This window comes from Gastrolobium bilobum, unplaced genomic scaffold, assembly GCF_033153095.1.
Source record: "Gastrolobium bilobum isolate Gb01-03AN ecotype WA unplaced genomic scaffold, APGP_CSIRO_Gbil_v1 utg86815, whole genome shotgun sequence".
In the NCBI taxonomy this organism is placed as follows: Eukaryota; Viridiplantae; Streptophyta; class Magnoliopsida; order Fabales; family Fabaceae; genus Gastrolobium; species Gastrolobium bilobum.
In genome coordinates, this window is record NW_026899499.1 from 53,671 (window position 1) to 73,837 (window position 20,167).

The following is a 20,167-nucleotide window of genomic DNA, read 5'->3' on the forward strand; positions in this document are numbered from 1 at the left end:
CCTACCTCCTTCCCTTTTCACTGTTCCATTGAGTTTTCTTCACAAAATCCTTCAAGACACCATTTTTATGAGAGCTAATACACCTTGAACCTTGTAAACACTAAGTAGTTGGCTTTGAGGGTGAGTAGATAACCTTACTCTAAGTTTTTGGTCACTGGTTGGTGGGGTTTAAGGGCTGTTTTCTGAGTTTTGGTGTGAGAGGTCATCTTCTTGGCATTTTGAGCTTCATGGTGCCATTTGGATGGTGAAAGATCCAAGCTTTTGGTTTAAATTCGTGGCCTTGTGAAGTCAGAACCTTGGTGTTGTGTTGAAGGCTTCCTTTCTGTTTCATTTTCGGATTTTGGAGCTCTTGAGGTGAGCCATGATCACCTCTTTGTCATTTTGGAGTTTTAAGCTTGTTTAATCGGTTAATAAGTGAAACTTTAACCATTTGAGTAAAAGAAGGTGTTTCTGAGTTCATAACATGTTGGTGTTCATCTGTTTAGGGAGTCATTGGACTCCCAATCGCGTTTGGACCCTTAAAAATGGGATTATGAATATCACTGTTCGTATTTCTGCATTTCTGTGAAGAAGTATTCGAATACTTGTTCACTGGAAGTCGAATACTCCTTGCAGGAGTATTGGGATACTTTTCTGGGAAGAAAAGTATTCGGATACCTTTGAAGAAGTATTCGAATACAGTAAGGTTTGGTATTCGGATACTGTGGTATTCGGATACTGGTGGGTAAAGTATTCGGATACTTAGTAGTATTCGAATACTTAAATGAAAGTAATCGAATACTTTCTGGAGAGCTGGAGTATTCGAATACTACTCGTGGAGTATTCGAATACTTCCTGCAGAAACAACATGTAATGAGTTAAAATGAGTAAGAAAGACTTAATCACTTAATGGAATTTGAGCTATGATTATTGATGATTAATTATGGTATGAGCAGATTGTGATTGTGCTGTTTGTGGGCTTTGAGCTTGTGTGGACTCTTGGCATTGGATAGTAAGCTTTCGTGTCCTCGGTTTAGCCATTGTGTGGTTCCACCATACCCTATGGGGGAATGGTTTATATGCATGATGTGTTACATGCTTTGATATTTGAAATGCTGCTGAGCTTTATGTGTAATGGCTTATAATATGCATGTGTTGTTCCACTTTGACGATAAGCCTGAGTATGTAGCGTCATACAGGATGGTGAGACTGTGGTGGATGCAAGTAGCGTCTTGCACTATTTGTGGGTAATAGACGTATATAAATCCTGCATTTCTCTAGCCAGTAGAATAGTATTGACACACATGACATGATTATCTGCTGCATTGCACTGTTTTAGAAATGATATTGATAAACTGCTTTTGGAACTTATACTGCACATGTAAGTGAGCTTGGGGTGGAGATCCTTGAGGACCCCTTGTCTTACTAAGATTTCTTGTTTAGAGATCTCACCCCACGTTTGAGACGCTTATTTCAGGTTCAGGTAATTTGGGGGCTGATGCCTCTAGCGGCAGGAGTCCAGAGCTTAGCTGATTATGATATTATATGTTGACTTGTATGGATGCTGTATTTGGATGCTGTTTATGTTTTCTGCCTTTATATTATTATGTTGTTGTTGTTGAGACTTATGTTGGTCTTGTTGCCTTATTTGGGTGAGCATGGGGTTTGTCCATGCCACTTTGATGTTAGTACTTTTGAGTTGAGTTGTATAAATTATCAGGGTTGTCCGGTCTACGTGTTGTAGTTCTGTGACTAGAGACTTATATTTGTTATTTTAATTAATGAGGTATTTCAGTTAGCGGTCTTTTGCAATTTACATACAGACAATGTTTTATTAAATGATTAAGTAAGCAAGTTGGTAATGATAATGACGTCATAATTGAAAAGAAAAAGATATTTCGCATTTTTAATTAAGCGCAGCTTAATACGATGATGTGATAACATTACCGGATATATACGGGGTGTTACACTAAGCTGGTCCACTAGGAGCTTGTGCCTAGTACAAATGAGTCAAGTGTGAGTGCCTATAGACAAGAAATTTAATCTTGTTAGTTACATCCTCGATGGAAAAGGGAGAATGATCAAAAAGCAAAATATTACGGCCCAACCAGATACAATACACTGTAGTTGCAAGCACAAGGCAACAGGTCTTTCCCCAAGGTGCCAGAAAAATCCTTGGCTCGAATGAGATGATTAATGGACCCCTGAAGAGATATAAATTCGCGGGTAAAGGGGGACCAATCACGGATTGCTTTCCAGACTTAGATGGACTGTGAGCATGTGAAGAATAAGTGCGAATGGGATTCATCAACCGATTGGCATAGAGGGCAAACCGAGCCAAGATCCAAAAAGGAAGCTCTATCAAGTGTGAGAAGCTTATGTTTCACAGCCATCCAAAAAATGAATGATACCTTGGGAGGTATTGTAGCGTTCCAAACAACCTTGTGCCAATGAACTAACGGTTTTGGTTGCTTGATGTAGTTGTAGGCTCTGCTAGCAATAAGAGAATTGTTAGAAGTCCAGGAGCAAAGAACTTGAACAGCCCCTTCCATGTGATGCTCACGGTTCAAAAGTAAATCTCTAATTGAGATGATCTTCTTTAACAAGGTAGAATCCGAAGGGGAGGAGATATGCTCCCAAAGGCTACCTTCTTGAAAGTAGTGACTATGAACCCATTTGATCCAAAGAGAGTCCTTCTTGGAGTGGAGGTCCCATAAAATCCTGGCAAGCAAAGCAAGATTCCACTCTTTAAGGCTAAAGAGACCGAGGCCCCCTTCATGCTTAGGGGTGCAGATTTCAGACCATGAAACCAACGGCTTGGACTTTCCCCCATTCGATTTTCCCCACAAAAAATTCCTACACAGAGCATTGATTCGGTTGATGACTGAAAAGGGGAGGGGAAAAATACCCATCCAAAAATTGGAGATTCCCAGAATAACTGCTCGGATTAGCTCCAATTTCCCTGCATATGAAAGTGTTTTTCTGTTCCACCCTCGGGCAAGGCCAGCAATTTGAGTAATAAGCAGATCATAATGGTTCACATTTAGTCTTGAAGACAATAATGGCACTCCAAAATATCTGAAAGGGAAAGAGCCCAAATTGAACCCTGTGATGCGTTGCACTTCAGCCAGGGATTCATGATCCATACCAGCAGAATAAATATCAGACTTCTTTTCACTAATAGACAGGCCCAAGACCGAACAGAAGTGGGAAAGCTTAGCAAAAATGGTAGTAATGGAAGGCACATCACCCCTAGATAGTAACATGATATCATCCGCGAAGGCCAGATGGGAGATATTCAACATAGAGCAAGATGGGTGAAACTGAAAATTAATGTTGTCCTTAAGGCTAATCAAGTCCCTTGAGAGGTATTCAAGACAAAGGACAAAGAGATAAGGTGAGAGGGGATCACCTTGTCTCAAGCCCCTGCCCCCTTTAAAATGACCATGGATAGAACCATTCACCACTACACTGACAGAGGTGGTTGAGACACATTCCATAATCCAGCCAATGAACCTGGGAGGAAAACCAATCGAAGTAAGCATCCAATTGAGGAATTTCCAAGACGCAGAGTCATAGGCTTTGTGGAGATCAATTTTCAATAGGCACCGAGGGGAAACTCTCTTCCTGGAATACTTGCGGAGAAGCTCTTGAATAAGGAATATGTTGTCAATCATATTCCTATTCTTTAAGAAGGCAGACTGAAATGGGCCTATGACAAGCTCAAGAGCAGGAGCAATCCGGGAAGCAAGAATCTTCGAGATAAGCTTGTACAAAATGTTACAACAAGAGATAAGCCTAAAGTGCTTCACTTGGTTAGCATGATCGAACTTGGGAATTAAAGCAATGAAGGCATGGTTCACTTGCTTGAGCAATTTCCCTGAAGAGAAGAATTCATTCACTGCCTCAAAAATGTCATCACCAATTATGCTCCAAGCTTTTTTGAAAAATAGGGAGCTATAGCCATCTGGGCCTGGGGACTTGTTGTCATCCATTGAGGAGAGAACATTCCAAACATCCTGTTTCGAAATTGGGGCAAGCAAGTCTCAAAGCTTGAGCAGGGAACTTTCGGACCTGCCTCACAGATAGTAGGGGCAGGAGCATATGTCTCCTCGGATGCATGAAAAAGCTCACTGAAATGAAGAACAAAAGCATTTGCTATATCTGTATGAGAAGAAGTACTTTGCCCATTTGAAAGATTGATTGCAGCTATAAAATAGGAATGCTTAGAACGCTTGATGTAGGCATAAAATAAGCTAGTGCAGCGTTCAACTTGGATTAAATAACTATTTTTCAGAATTTGGGCAGTCTGAGCTTGCTCTGCTTTGCGAAGATGCATGATTTGATTCCTGCTTCTATCAGCTAAGCACAACAGGTCAGAATCAGAGGAATGGAGTTGAAGGGACTGAAGCACCTAGTTGTATTCAATTTCAGCTTGCTCAATTCTAGAGGACAGCCCATTAAGCTCACTGTTGGCTAGAGTCTTGATGGGACCTTTGAGAGCTTTCAATTTCTTACACATTGTCCACATTTTGCAGCCCGAGAATGAATGGCCCTAACCAGTGGTAATGACATCCGAGAATTGGGGGAGAGTAGCAATAGCATTATTAAATCTGAATGGAGTCTTGCCTCTCGTAAAATTGGAGTTAGTGTTAACAATCAAGGCAGCATGATCCGAGATGGACTCGAACCCAGTTACCTCATAGTTGCAATTCTCCAAGTTAAGGATCCAACTTTGGTTACAAAGAACTCGATCAATCATGCTCCAAGTTCTGCCATTGGTCCAGGTAAATTTTGAACCATAGGAATTAAGCTTGGAAAGGGCAAGATCCCTGCAACACTCAGCAAAATCCTGGGTTTCATATGCAGTGACATCGGACCAATGGATACGGTCTTGAGGTGAAATGATTGTTAGTATATGGATGTCCTAGAGACAATCTTTTGATTAGATTAGGACATATGTGAACCTTTTATATTGTCGCAAATAAATAAAAGCACTCTTTATCTTGTTTCATATTTTGTCTCAATATTATTGTTAATATTTTATATGAGTAACTGGATAAAGCCCTTGGAATAGAACAGGTATCTCTTGAGTATCTGTGATGAGATCACGATCATGAGGATTCAAGGATACCACACGTTTAATCCTAATTTTATGTTCCTAGTCTAGAGACACTGAGAACGTGGATCAGTGATCTCAGATAAGACTAGCACGACTTATCTACTTGTATTTGGATACACTTGAATATAAAATAATATGTTATGTATTGATCTGTGTCAGAGAGTTACAATATATAGAGACCCTAATGGGCTTAAGTGAAAGGCCCAAACCTAATCCTAATACAGTCAGAATACAGTCAGAATATTTACGGATAAGACGGAATCCAATCATATCTAATCATATCACATCTAATATTCTAACAGATACAAGATAAAGACCTCATGTGCTACAAATATGGAGATGTCTTAGCTAAAGTCGTGGGTGGACCTATAAGGGTATGGCTCGCACTGAACAGACCCACAAAGAGACTCTATGAGGAAATCTCGCAAATAGTATCATTAGAGTAGTCTCTTTATATTTAGGTATGTCTTTCCTTAGACCAGAAGTTATTACCTAGACTGTGTTCTAGAAGGCATGCTTTGATTGTATACCTCGTCTGCCTGAAACATGGAGACTCATAGGTACACTGTTGGGCTTGTCCTGAAAGAGCACATGGCTAGGGTGATAAGCTGAAGGAATTCGTCAAATCTCTGTGAGAGATTAGGTTATCTATAAACCGGAGAAATCGGGATGACATTTACTGGGACTCGAGAATCTATGCATAGTAAAAGAGATCGTGAGATGATCTGCCTTTAGAGTCAGTAAATTGAAGATTCCCTATTTCGAATAAAGCTTACCCTAAACCGCAAGGGTTGATACGTTTCCTTACCCTAAGTTTAATGGGAAGGTAACCGAGACGAAAGAAAATATATACGACAACCAAGTATGTGTAATAGGATGATCAAGTCAATAATCTAACTAGCTCTGGGGCAACAAAGCATTGCTAGTGCTCTATGTTGTCTTTAAATGGGTTGTAGGCTTATTGGGCCCAAGCCCATTTATGTCAGTGGCTATGTTGGACGTAATGGGTCACACACTAATACCTTATTGTCATGATGATCTAACATTAAAGGTATTGGGCCTAATAATGGTTGTTAGCCCAAGATGAAGTTTGGAAGCCCACCTAAAATGGAGAGGGCGCATGGTATGGTTAATGGGCTTGGATGGACCAAGACATTACTAATTAATTTAATTGGTTAAATTAATTATCAAATATTTAAATTTTGAATTTTGAATTTGAATTTTGAATTTGAAATTTGAATTTTGAATTTGAAATTTGAAATTCGTATTTTGAATTTGAAATTTGAATTTGAATTTCAATTTAGAATTTAAATGTTTGAACATTTGAATTTAAATGTTTGAATTCGAATTTGAATTGGCTATGAAAAGTTGTTTCATAACAAAAGGATAAGATGAGATCTTGTTGGAACAAATTCCTTGTATCAAGAGAAGATCTATGGAGATCTCCAAAGGCTGATTTGGGGCGTCACTTTGGTTGGAGATGAGTGTCATCTTTTTCAAACAGACAAGCTCCAATCAGATTTGGTTGTTGAGAGAATCAGTGAGCTAGTTGGTTCAAACTTGAATGCAACAGCTCAAAGTATCTGGACCCCTTTTGGGGCTGAATGGGACGCATGAATAGGATGGTCATATGATGACCATTAGTTCAGAATCTTGACTAGATAGAGACCTAGTCTCATTAGGATTCAAAGGTAGGTTGTTGGGAATTTTTAATTGCAACAACTCCACATTTTTCTCCTCTCTTGTGCGCCACTTCATTGGTTTTTCAAGTGAAAATTCTGATTTGATTTCTCTCACTCTTGTGTGCATACTAGGGGTAAGTTCTCTTTAAGGTTTTCAGAAAAGACCTAGCCAATTCTACTCCAATCCATTCCCCACTCTTGTGAAGTTTTCATGTTGAAGACTTCACTCTTCTAAACACATTTACCTAGCCTCCTTCTTCACCTATTGAGCGCATAGCAAGCCTCTTTGTGGTGGTCAATTGGTGGCTTGACAAGAAGAGTTCTTGCATCTTGACGTGGGTGGTGTGGATCAACGTTAGAGGGTTTGAACCCTTCAAACCTAACACTGATCGTCTTGGAGTTTTGAACTCACAAACAAAGGTAACATCATACTGTTATAAAGCATAGTTCTTGATTGCATGTGTGATTCCGCATAAGAAAAAAATTTGTTTTTCTCTCTCACATGCTACGGCTTTCAAGGCCATTTAACTTTCAATGATGCTGTTGAAGTCACCTAATATCAGCCAAGGGGAATCAATGGATGAAGCCAAGCTAGTCAAACTGATCCACATAGCTTTTCTTACTAAGATAGAGTGCAGCCCGTAGGTAAATGTGACAAAGAATTCCTTGCTAGTTTGCAAATACAAGAGAAATGAATGATTTGAGCTGTAGATTGTAACACAGAAAGAGAAGCTTTGTTAGCCTTCCATATCAAAACAATACGACCTGCATTATGGGACAGCAAGTTGTGAGTAAACTTCCACTCATTAAACTTCTTATACATGATATCATTGACAGAAAATAAATCCAGTTTAGTTTCCAATATAGCCATAACATCTATTCCTATGGCTAGGAGGAACTTTTGCATTGCACGATGCTTTAGAGGCATATTGAAGCCTCTAACATTCCAGGAGGATATAATCATAATATTGGAGAGGGGAGAGACTCCCCAACACCAGTAATTATAGATTTTTTGGGACCCTTCTTCGATGCCTCCAAAGGCAGTGAGCTGGTTCGGTTTTCCTTGCAAAGGACTGGTTCCTTCTCTTTATTCTTCTTAGATTTCACATCTGCTCTTGAGGAAACAGCCTCAGGAGGCTTTGATGCAGAGGGAAGGACAGCAGCGATCCTTCTTGTGGCAGGGGAGTTAAAAGGCTGAACAGCCTTCTCTGCAACATTAGCTTTGGTAGGGGAAAAAGGCACCCTATCTTTCACGGCCGCACCATTTCTAGCAAGGGAGGCACCAGCTTTAGCAATGGAAGCCTTAGCAGGTTTTTTCCCAGCCTTGAAAGGCCTACTCGTTACCTTTGAGAGATGGATATGCTGCATTAGGGATCTAAATTTTTTCCTCTTGGTTTTGGATGTAACAATTGTGAATCCATCATTGGGGGGACAAGATGGGGTGATGGACTTCTCCATAGTATCATGCCTAGATTGCTGGCCAAGGGTGGTGGCATGTACAGAGGCATGGCTTGCAGTTAGGGCCTTGTCTTGGTGGATAGCTGATGGAGAAACATTAGCTTCATCCACCTTAACAGCATAGGCAGAGTCTGTTCCTTTGGAAGCTTCGGTTGCATCAGCAGAATTATCAGAGATGGCACTTCCTTTTGGAGCATAAGTGCAAGAAGCAACTTCATGGCCAATGGTCTTGCAGTAATTACAGAAAGTGGGTTCGTTTTCATATTCAACAGCTTGGTTGATCAAACTGCCATCAGGTAATTGAATGACAACCATCTGAGTTAGAGCTTTTGCTGCATCCACTTCCACAAGGGCTCGAGCAAAAGAGATGGAGCCCCTTGTAGCAGTTAAATGGTCAGTTCTCAATGGTTTACCCACCTTGGAAAGGATCTTACCAAGAGCTTTTTTGCTCCAAAGCTCAAGAGGCAGATTTCTGAGTCTAATCCACACTGGAATTTTGCTTAGTTCTTCTTCACCAAAATGAAAATAAGGAGGCATGATCTTCAGTAGCAGGGGGCTTTTAAAAACGAAATAGGGGCTAGCTTGAAGAATTTATGCATGTCTTCTTCTGAAGTAAACTTGAATATAAGCCAGCCACTCGAATGGGGGGAGTATGCAAACTTTACACCCCATTTCCTACATACATTTAGAAGAGCTTTTAGCCCAGGAAATTTCCCAGCAATGTATCCAATGAGGCAAAAGCCTATTGTTTCCTCAAGAGATTGAACATTTCCATATTCCACGATAGCCATTTCATCAGTTGGGGAAGGATTGCACTCATTGTTCCAGTTATGGCCTTTGTTCTCCCCTCGGTTCTCCTTGAATAGGTTTGCCCATGGTGTTGCTAGTTATTGCAGCTGGGGCTTGGAGACCACAGCTTCATCAGAAGTTTCTTCAACCTCTTCGTTTATGGAGTCCTCAGCTCCAAGAGTGACTGAGGTGGCTTTTGGTTCCGATGATTCCTCAGGCTGGGAGTTGAGAGCAGCATCGAGGTCGTTCATTTGAGCCAAGGTTTCTTCAGAATCTGAGGCTTCTTCCATCTCAGGAATATCTTCGAGCACCTGGTGTGCACTAGGCTTAGGAACCGAGGAGCTAGCTGATTGGTTTACTAGGCTATTCTCCAAATCAGCAAAGAAGTCAGATAGGGCATGTTCACCTTCATTAGTCTTTTTCCTTCTATTCCTCCCCATTTCAGGGGGAAGAACTCGAAAGGAGAACTAGTGCAGTCCTAAGGAACCCAAACCGGTTGAAGATAAATAGGAATCCAAAGCTTCTTCGTGGCTTCAAGGAAACTGCTCCACCGAACAGCACAATGTCACCACCAAAGAGACACAAGCTGGACGTGGCTTCTTAGAGGGTGGCTGAACGTGGCTTCTCCAAGAGGAACTGGGTGAAGAAACACAAGCTGGACGTGGCTGCTTCAAGAAGTAAATAGGACCGAACAACACAATGTCACCACCAAGAGACACTAAGATGGACGTGGCATCTTAGTGGGTAGACAACGTGACTGTTAGCTGAAGCTGGAAGTGGACCTCAAAGCCACCACTTGGCAGCAAAGACACGCGGCTGAAGCTCTTCCTCTCAGTAGCAAGTAACGCACGAAGAAGAAGTGGAGGGGCCCACCCACGATGGCCAAGCAAGCCACAGGGTATCTCCCTATGGTGGGTGAAGCCTCCACGGCTTGTGCTAGGGCAGACTTGTCCTCCTTTGGTTCAGAGAAAAAACCTAGAGAGAAATCTAACTGAGAGTTCAAACGATACATCTTTAGTTGCGTGCTTTTCCAGCCGCCAGATCCTTGTGTTGGCACATCCTTATGGACCTGTTAAAGTTCAAAACGTGTTCTTGAATTGTTTTCTTCTGTTTGACTATATTTATTTGTAACAAAGTTTAGTAAGTAAAACTTAAAGGAGAAAGTTAAAAATTTCTCTATATTAACAATATTATTAAACTGAGCTTGAAGTAACTTCTTATATTTATATTATATTAACATTTTATCAAAATTGTTAGTATGAATAGATAACTGTTAATATTTTGCATTGCATCATTATGACATCACACAATTATTCACAGTATTATTTCTCTTTTCACTTTTTATCCGATCCCAATAATTTCAATACCTACAAACAAAAATGATTTTTCACATTTTTTCCTGAATTTTTGGTGGACTCTTTTTTGGTAAATTTGCAATAGCCTCCAAGGTAAATCCCAATTTTTTACTCAAAAATAGAAATTTTCAATTCTCTCTTATGTTGCATGAATTAAGGGGGAGGGGAGGGGGGAACATAAACAAAAAAAACAGGTGATCCATGGAGAAAACTCACTTGACCTTAGTTTCATTGACCGCTTTTATCTTCTATCTTAATATAAAAAATATTAAAAAAAACAATGTACTTATTTAGTGTTACACTATAAGTACATAGGAGAAATTAATTTATCAAGTCTCATTTTAACAGCCCGATTCTGTTGATCACTAGCCCTTGCACTCGATCACTGATTCAAGCCCTGAGAAGATCTCAATGAACAATTTAAATGACTCACTTTTCTTCTTCGTTTAACGAACATTATAATGAAAGCATTATAATTAAAAATGTTATTAAAACTAATCAAGATGTTATGCAGCCCTAACAGACTTCAAACGTTGATTTGTTATAAAAAAATTTATAGATAATTGAAATATTCTCACGTCAAAACAAGATTTAAAAAAAAATCTCCGTCGTCATAAGAGTTCAAGTGGTTAAAGCTAGCATAGTTATGGCACGTGGTTGAAAAGAAATGACTTGGCATGAGCAAACCAAGTGGTGCTTCTAGCATTTGTAGGATATCCTGTTTTCTTTCTCATCATCTTACCAATTTTTATCTAGAGGTGCGCGTGGTATTTTATACAATATGTTAAAAGGTCAAGTGGAATACCCAAAAGCATTATTATCTACCCGTTTTGATTCTCACAGCCTACCTACTTAAGGAGAGAGAGAGAGAGAGAGAGAGAGAGAGAGAGAGAGAGAGAGGGCTTTTGCTGACTTCCCCTTAATTGCTCTACAAGGTTGTCACCACGCTTTTTTAAAGTTTTATTACTTTACCTACCTCGTCAACCATCGGTTGGTGCTGGATAGTTTGCTTTTTCCAATGGTTCTTCAATTGAAGGGTTCTTTAACTCTAGCTTGCATTGTTCTAACAATGATTATAAGTGGTGAGATTTAGTATAAATCTCCAATGTAGACCAAACAACATCTCAACTTTCAACCCATGTTGTGTAAATGGATATGAGACTAAGCACGAGCAGATAATCAGATATTGAGAAACAGGATCACAATCTAGGGTTTCAGAATAAGAGAATCAATTGACCAATTCGGGGAAATGAAGATCTGCAATACATTCAGCGGCTTGTTGCAGGAAATGCACAAATATGCGTTTTTTTTTTTTTTCATTTTATGAAAACAAACTAAAAATGACAGATAAGCAAGCAACAACGGATACATATAACCGGAACAAGAGATTTACAAAGCTCAGCTGTTACAGCAATAAGGAATTTGACAAGACAAATTGGGTATCTGGATTCATATAGACGAGAAGGTACATGAGCTTCCCAGAACCCATCAAAGAATTGAAAAGAACTCACAGTTATCATATATGAGAGCGACCAATAAGCCTGCACTGTTCCGGAAGCAAAGAAGAAATTACTTGTCCACTGAGTGGGAAAAGCTCACCATCAATACCGCATCCGTTGTGAGTGTGCTTACCAGGCTTTATCCTTACAGACTTTACCTGCATCCAAATGGACGTTGCATTTATACAACTTGAACAGGTACAGATGCACAAGTTACCAGGATATAAAAGAATGCGTAGCTTCTGCAAACTAAATAACATTGCCAGATACGCCAACCAAGCTATCACTCACAAACAAACTCAACTACACATAATACACAGTTTAAAACTAATCACAATTTTCAATTGTAGTCTTCGAAAAGGAAGGCAAAATATAGGAAAATAGTAACTATCATTTAAAGTTGGTTTTACCAGTGTAGTCATCACACACAGTATAGTGCAAAAATGTAATAATGAATGCAGTGTGAAATAATTAAGCAGTAATTTTCAACAGAGTTTGGTTAATAAATGGAGTAAAACAACTATAAATGCAAATACCTTGACATATTCAACATATGGCAGTGACAGGTGTCGACCCATTTGTAGAAGTAAGAAAAATCTCATCAGCCTCAATCTTCCACTCCCATGAACCAAAAGCATATCTAGTGTGTTATCATCGTATTCAGCTTTGGGAGCAACCACCTGAGAGCTCTGAACAGTTCTGCATGCATGGTTGCAAACCAGAATGCCAAGAAACTGTCCCTTAGAAACAACCCATTTGTCTCCAAAACGAGGCACAACCTCCTTTGCGGACCCTATTTCTGTCTCATCTGATGGCCCCGGTAACTCAATTGGGTTTTCCACATCCCAATTAGGCTCAGCGTCCCACTTTGGTTCAGCATCCCAAATAGGACCTGGATCAGACAGTGTTGATGATATATCCTCTCTATCATTTGTAGCAGTACTTCCCCATCTAGAGGTATCTTGGGTGGTGGTCAATCCAGTCCATCCTTTATCATTCCTTGACTTAGATCTGGTTCTTGGCCAGTTTGGAGTTGTTGATAGAGGCAGCTGCGGATGGATGACTTCTGGCTCTGCTGTTACATTGCCCCTTCCAGATGATAAGCGTTTTGACTTTGGATCTAAGCCACGCACCAATTCAGAAGGTTCAGTGCTAGCATGAGTACTACTACAGGTATCCAGGTCTCCACCAGATATACGACTTGGAGTCATTATTGAGTCAATACTTGAAAGACTAGAAGCTCTAGGCATTCCATCCTTATTCGATCTGCTCATGATGTCAGTATACAGATCTGACATGTCAACTACTTCCTTTTCACCAGAAAGCTTTCCCTCCCGCTCTGTTTTTGATGCCGGAAGATATTCAACTTCATAGCTGTACCGTGGTAAGCATAAGAACTTGAGGAATCCAGCAACAAAATACCGCAGTGGGCCAAAGCGCTTCTGATATTTTTCAGAAAGTTCCAACACTGCAAGGTGAAAAATACATAAACAATAAATGCCCATTCGAGAGTGGATCTTAATAATTATGTCACTGCATTGATCAATTGCTAAATAAAGGTTCCATTTTCCCCTAGCTTTTTCTTTTCCTTTCCATTCTTATTTTTTTCCTCCTTTGTTTCAGTTATCAAGTGCCCGTTGTTAAATTATCATTAAGGTTGCAAACTTCCAAATGAATATCAGTCAAGATAATAATAGAAAATCTACATAGATAGCCACCTGGAATGCAGCATTTCAACTCCTCTAAAAAGTTGGATTTTAGCACAAGGTAGAGCGGTGGATCTGTACACTAACTATGCTTCAAGCCCAAAGGGCTCTTGTCTAATGGGCCGTCTCAGAAATAAATATCATTGCTTCACCTAATAGCTTAAACTTTTGGAATGGTTGGTTCCTGACACTAGTCATTTCAACCTTAAGGCTAATTACAGCCAAAATTCTTAAGGCGGACAGATCCTGCAAAAGATGTACCTAAGAGCTACAACACAGTTGCTCAAGAAATGTGGCAACAAGCAGCAAAGGACCCAACAAAATAACTAAAAACCAAGTAGTCTCCCCTTTTAATCCTAAAACTTCTACCCTCGGTAATAAGAGATGGATTGTCAATCAATAATAATACAAATGTGGATGAAGAATTATATACATGGCATTGACTTACCATCACTAACAAAACCATAATATGAGACTGTTAATCCAAAGTGAATTTTATTGGTCTGAATCCATTCGACTGCAAAGACATCTGTAGCAGTAAGGCCCCCCTGAACCAAGAAATGGAATGAGTACATCAACAAAAACTGCAAGAGTTTACAGAGTATTGAACAAGACAGAGATATTAAGAAATCTACATAATTGCTGACATGGAAAATAGAACTGACATTTAAACCAAAAAAATGTACACCTATTAATAGCAAACAATGAGATATAACTGACCAAAGAGAGCAAATTTTTCTTCCCAGAGCTATAAGTATACTCCTAATAAAAGTAAATATCTAGCTGAACTTTAATCACCCCAGACCCTGATGAGCTTGTAGCAAAATTCGTCGGATATTCTTTAATACAAGTTGTTCTGCCAATAAGGCTATTATTTGCATTCTGTGGCAAAAGGACGTTTATTAAAACGATACTAGAAGAAGGACGTTACCCCCTCAACTAAACAAAAGAATGATGTCCATTTCAAGGGCACTAGGAGTTACATAGCATGTCCCACTTCCAGTACTTACGACTGCTTTCCTATCTGTCTATGACTAGAATATCATTCTATAAGCTGATGATTCTAAAATGGATCAATCTAAAAAGAGAAACAGCAGCACATCATTAAAAAATATTAAAGACTGACTGAAAGAACAGAACTTTCATAATGAATGAATAATTTTATCAGAAAAAGACAAATAGTGAGTTAAGTAGGAAGAATATCAATATACAAAGAATATGGCTAAAGTCCAGAACATGGATATAAATTTTAAAGTTATTGATGTCTATTCTTAACTACAAAAGTTGAATTAATCACCTGCCCATCAATTATTTGAGAGGAGGAAAATGAAAGAATGCTACCTTTACAATAGCCATTGCTGCAGACACTGGATCTCTAACTCCAAGAACAGTCCATACCAATGAGTTATCAGAACCAGCTGGTATAATTCCAATAGGTATAGATATTCCTTCCTTTTGATTGTCTCTACTAAGGAGACCGTTAAGAACCTACAAATCAACCATGTCATATAACTTGCCTATTACTGATAACGTGAGTACATTTGTGTGTGTTCAAAGTATGAAAGAGCAGTACTCCTACAAAAAGCACGACCTTATTGTATCCTTGATCAAAAAATAATAATGGGGTATGAAATACACCATATTTCTTGTGGTAATTCACAGCATCTCAATGTTCGAAACAATTTATATATTTTATGAGTAAAAAATGAGATTCTTGTGAAAGGAACAATTCTTAATCTATAGTGAAGGTGTACACAATGGTGATAGATATCCAATATTTCTTGATGATACAGACTCAGGCAAGGAGATCCTTCATTTCCTTTCATGATGACTCTAGTAGATATTCTCAATTGGATGGCTGTTGATAGGTTATGGTCTCTCACCTCCAGTTTGCAAATGATACTATCCTCTTTTCAAAGGAGGAAAGCAAATCTTTAGTTAATGTTTTCTCTATTCTCAAGTTCTTTGAGGCAATCTCTGATTTGAAAATCAGTGTGGCTAAGAGTAGTTTGGCAGGTCTAAGCTCTGAACGTGGATAAACAGATTCCTTCTCCTTACGTTTTTGACAGTTTTCAAGTCTTCTAGTGGCCCCTTAACTATTTGGGTGCTAATCCACATTCCAAGTTCTTTGGAATTGGGTGATGACTTTCATAAAATACTGAGGTTATATGGGTGGGAAATATTCCTATCTTCAAGGCTCTTCTCATCTTTGTTATCTATCAACTACCCACATCTCTCCCATACAACAAACAAGCTTTATCCCATCAGGTGGAGTTGGCTACATGAACGGAAAATCACCATTAAGACCAAATTTTCAATAAATCCATTTAGAGCAAGGACTTCTTTAATGATTTCTCTTAAAGCTTTCTTCAGCTTTCCTCTGTCTCTTTTAATTGGACTAAATGTTATTTGATTCACTTTTCTCACTGTAGCCTTTGTTGATGTTCTCCTCAAATGACCAGATCACCCTAGGCGAATTTTTGTCATCTTCTCCTCAATAGACCCTTATCTATACCATAAAAAGCTTTTATTCTATTCAGGATCCTGTCATTTCTTGGGATCTTCACTCTGGCAACAAACTAAAATCACTTCTAGTCTTAATTGAGTAGACTCACCTCTCCTCAAATCCAGATAGGAGAATGCAGAATTTGGGTTTTTCCAAAATGAACATTTGTAACTCCTTTTTCCAATTTCAAACTCATTCACAGCCAAATTTGGAGTTTGCTTTCATTTTAACAAACCCCAAGGTAATAAACGGAATGCAATTTACTCATTCAAAAAAAACCTTAGGATCTGTGTTTAATACTACTACGCATAAATACTAGTTACTCTTCTCTTAATGGTTGGAGACTGGAGAGAAAATAATGAAACAAGAAACAATAATCCAATAAAAACCTAATATGAAACCTTAAGACAGAACTTCTAGAACTGTTTGTGAGTAACTTATGCTATTGAACTAATTTAGAATATTAATTCTACTTTGGTACCCTTGAATAGCAAGCCTCCAATCACTAAAATATATGTGAGAAAGAGGAATATGGGCTGTGTTGAATCAAAGGCCCAAATGGGAAAGGGACAAAATGTAACCACTGCTTACTAACTGCCACCTTGGCAGAGTAGGGGGGGGGGGGGGGGGGGGGTGAAATTCTGCAAGATATAGATATAAGAGAAGAGAGAGAGAGAGGGTAACAAAGAATCATCAGTGGGAGAGAGAACCAGGCTCTTTAAATTCCAGGATTATCATTGTGTTTTCTTTCCATTATCTGTTAGTTTTCATATTTGTATACACATACTACACCCTACTGATCTGACATCAGTTCAGGAAAGGAGATACTATATCAGTTGCAGTGTTGTGTGTGATTCTGATCCAGTTCCTATAAAAAAAATACAAAAAATTAATAATTCCACTTGCACATTTAATATGACGACTAAAGCAATGAGTGAACGACAAAGAAATCAAGATTTTTCTCAGTCCTAGATAGCTTATGGTTCAGCCACCGACAACACTAGAAGACAGTATTTTCATCTAGCAAACCAGTACAGAGAAAATGTCACTGAATCATTAAAACAGCATGCTGATTGCTGACCTCATTGATTATCCCATCACCACCAACACATATAATTCCTGAAAGAAACACCAATTTCAAGAATAGACAAGAGGTGTACATGTGAGAAAACATTAAAGAAGTAATAAACAAATCTATAATCAACACATGTTCAGATTATAGAACAATGATTTTACCATCAGGGCAAGTGCTGATGTCTACACTTGATGCAAGATTTCTAGCATGACCAGCAGATTTCGTTTTGACTACCTCCAATCTAAACCCAGCAAGCTGTCACAGTACATGCCTCACATAAGTAAAAGAGTCTACATGCTGCTGTACTCTATCCTGCCTATTACATGTTTTATACACATATAAAATAATGCTGACCGAATAATAGTATATGCTGACAGAACAATGAAAAACTAAACATAATATAGATATTACTATAATTATCAGTCTTGCAGGAAGTTCTACTTTTTACACATTTCTAACTTTATTTCCAAAATAGATGTGTTCATATATGAATACAATCACAATGATGAGCATAACAGAAGCATAAGCAGCTTATACAATCCAGGGCAGATAGTGTAACATACCCTAAATATTGGTTCCACAATGCCATGGAAAACTTTACTTGAACGACCTCGACCTGAGCGTGGGTTTAAAATTACAAGCATCTTAGGCGGAGTCTTACATCTAAAGAGCAATTCAGGAGGGGTATCAGTCTGAAGTAATTCTGAGGAAGCTTGCTTCTTCGAAGACACTAAAGGGTGGGGAAGACAATTCACAAAACATTGTTGATCTGCAAATCCTCCAACCCAATGAAGTGCCTCTTCTACACTAGAAGCTACAAAGCGAAAGTCCTTGCGACTTCTTCGAGATTTTATAAAACAAGAAAGACCGCATGAAGCCTTTTTCAATGGGTAAGAGTGCACTGTAAAATGTCTGAGACCAACATTATAAGAAACCTGTTTAGAACATGGACTAAAACTAATTAGTCATCATATTTCATGATTTCTTTCATTTCCCTAGCATCTAAAAAGAGTTTCTCACAAAAGAATTCAACCATCCATATGAGATAGAAGCAACGTATTACCGAGATAACATCATCAAGGTGCAGCAATTGGGATCCCCAAACTAAAGCCTTGCTTGTTAGTTTGGCATCTACAGCTTCTTGGTTGGTAATATCAAAAGAGGCTTGTTGAGCATCACTGTTGTTATTTATAGCAATCCGTCTCTTATCCAAAACCAGTTTCCCAGAGAATACCACATATCCTAACAAATCAGACTTCTCATCTCCTCCACCACCTCCTCCTATGTCAATCCTATGCTCAAAATTCTTGGTTGCGTCCTGATCATCCGGACGATTGGTATTGGGGGCACTGACCTCACTGCTCTTCCTTGAAGCCTTCACTCTGCCACGTTTTTCGGGGAACACAATAGGGGACGAGTGCTCCCCCGTTGCTAGCTGGGAACACAACCCCAAGCGTCTTAGAGATTGTTGAGGTGAAGACAGTCTTAGGGCTGATGTCTTATTGTTAGTATTACTGTTGTTGTTATTACTACCAGTAGAATGTCGTGAAAGACTCCCACTCTTGTGCATATCTCTCATACTACCATCAATCTTACAAACACGCAAGGGATAAATGACATGCGCAAGCGCATGACGCAAGGGCTGAGCCACCTTCTGTACAGTGAAGGGCAAGTTTCCCCTCACTTTTATAGACGATTAAGGTGGAAGATTGGATATTAGGGTTTGGATATTTTTAATTCAACTCACTCTACAGCTCAGATCGCAAATGAGTGATTGGATCTATAACCAATCAAATTGCTATCAGCTTTTTTAGAGAAAATTGTGATTTGGCATCCTATCAGGATCAGCTCTCTTTTTCTCTTTTTCTAAGTTTGATATTCCGTTAGACGATATGAAAGAAAGAAATCTACGACAATAGATTGGAGCTGTAATTTGAAAAGAAAAAAGAAAAAAAGGACGAAGGTGCCACGAAGAGGAGAACAGAGATAGGGTTGTAAACCAAACCAGTGATCGGGTGGGTCAAGAACAGAGCAGAGCACAGGATTCCGAAGCTCTTCGCTTCGTCGGTGACAAGACAACAGCTGAAAGACCTTTCTCAAAAGTTTCTCCCACCTTCAACAGTGATGGACGCTCAGGATCCCCCAACCTCAACGGACTCACCACTTTCCTTTGCCGTCATTGCGGTGTGTGGTGAGTTGTGACAACAAAATATTCTTTTTCTTTTTATTTACTTTTTTAAATAGTTAACTTAACTACTCACAAGTCACACCCAAACAAACACAACACCTGCCACTGTACCAGCTCAAACCCAATAGTGGTGATAATATATTAATCAAAGTCCATTCATATGAAATGAATCAAAAAGGCTTCGGTGGAATCAATCTTCAATTGTAGACTTTTCTTTTCATGTGTCACATTATATTAGTACTTTAATAATATTAATATTAGTTTAATATTATTCAAAAAAAAATAGAGTATCCAAAAAATTATAATTTGAATATTAACTTACTACTAATAAATGAAGGCTTTAAAATTTGTACAATGAATGTAAATAAATTATCTTTATTAACTCTCAAAACGATATTATTTTCACTTGAAAAATTAAAAAATTATAATGATAAAAAAATTTATAATTCTAAAATAAATTAAAATTATAAAAACACCTTAGTTTTTGAGTCAAAACGACGTTATTTCTAACTATGCAGGTAACTTATCTGTATTTACTGCAGAAAAACCGAACTTATAAATGAAATACTAATATGATATGAGTACTTTAATAATAACATAAATATATGTTAAAGAATGCCAATATATATATATATATATATAGGGATAGGATCCGTTTACAAATTTTTTTTTTGCAAATTACACTAAGTACGACCGGTCGTACATTACATGATTAAAGTATGACCGGTCGTACTTAGTGTAGTTTGTAAGAGTTTGTAAACAAAAAAGTTTGTAAATATAATCTGTCACGTATATATATATAGGAGTT

At 38.6% G+C, this 20,167-nt stretch overlaps 2 protein-coding genes across 3 annotated transcripts; both read right to left on the reverse strand.

Moving 5' to 3' along the window:
* Positions 1-7,743: 7,743 nt before the first annotated feature.
* On the reverse strand, positions 7,744-8,778 carry LOC133290735 (uncharacterized). The gene has a single exon (XM_061488870.1). It carries the CDS (start codon positions 8,776-8,778, stop codon positions 7,744-7,746), a length of 1,035 nt encoding a protein of 344 aa, XP_061344854.1.
* A 2,856-nt stretch (positions 8,779-11,634) lies between these two features.
* LOC133290733 (sphingoid long-chain bases kinase 1) lies at positions 11,635-19,341 on the reverse strand. Of its 2 annotated transcripts, XM_061488867.1 has the most exons (9): positions 18,705-19,341; positions 18,235-18,662; positions 17,735-18,106; positions 17,333-17,426; positions 17,178-17,215; positions 14,932-15,078; positions 14,039-14,138; positions 12,421-13,352; positions 11,635-12,042 (listed from the first exon to the last, which is right to left on the reverse strand). In XM_061488867.1, exons 1-9 carry the CDS (start codon positions 18,748-18,750, stop codon positions 11,902-11,904), a joined length of 2,298 nt encoding a protein of 765 aa, XP_061344851.1. In that variant the 5' UTR covers positions 18,751-19,341; the 3' UTR covers positions 11,635-11,901. The 2 variants fall into 2 exon arrangements, with proteins under 2 accessions (XP_061344851.1, XP_061344850.1); XM_061488866.1 differs by having other exon boundaries at positions 18,235-19,341.
* Between the last annotated feature and the right edge of the window lie 826 nt (positions 19,342-20,167).

Excerpts from the sequence above, each read along its gene's own strand:
- LOC133290733 (XM_061488866.1), bottom strand. The coding sequence starts at position 18,750 with ATGAGAGATATGCACAAGAGTGGGAGTCTTTCACGACATTCTACTGGT. Across the intron at positions 14,139-14,931 it reads CAGCAATGGCTATTGTAAAG|GGGGGCCTTACTGCTACAGA; the intron begins GTAGCATTCTTT and ends TTCTTGGTTCAG. Across the intron at positions 13,353-14,038 it reads TTATGGTTTTGTTAGTGATG|TGTTGGAACTTTCTGAAAAA; the intron begins GTAAGTCAATGC and ends TTCACCTTGCAG.
- LOC133290735 (XM_061488870.1), bottom strand. The coding sequence starts at position 8,778 with ATGCCTCCTTATTTTCATTTTGGTGAAGAAGAACTAAGCAAAATTCCA.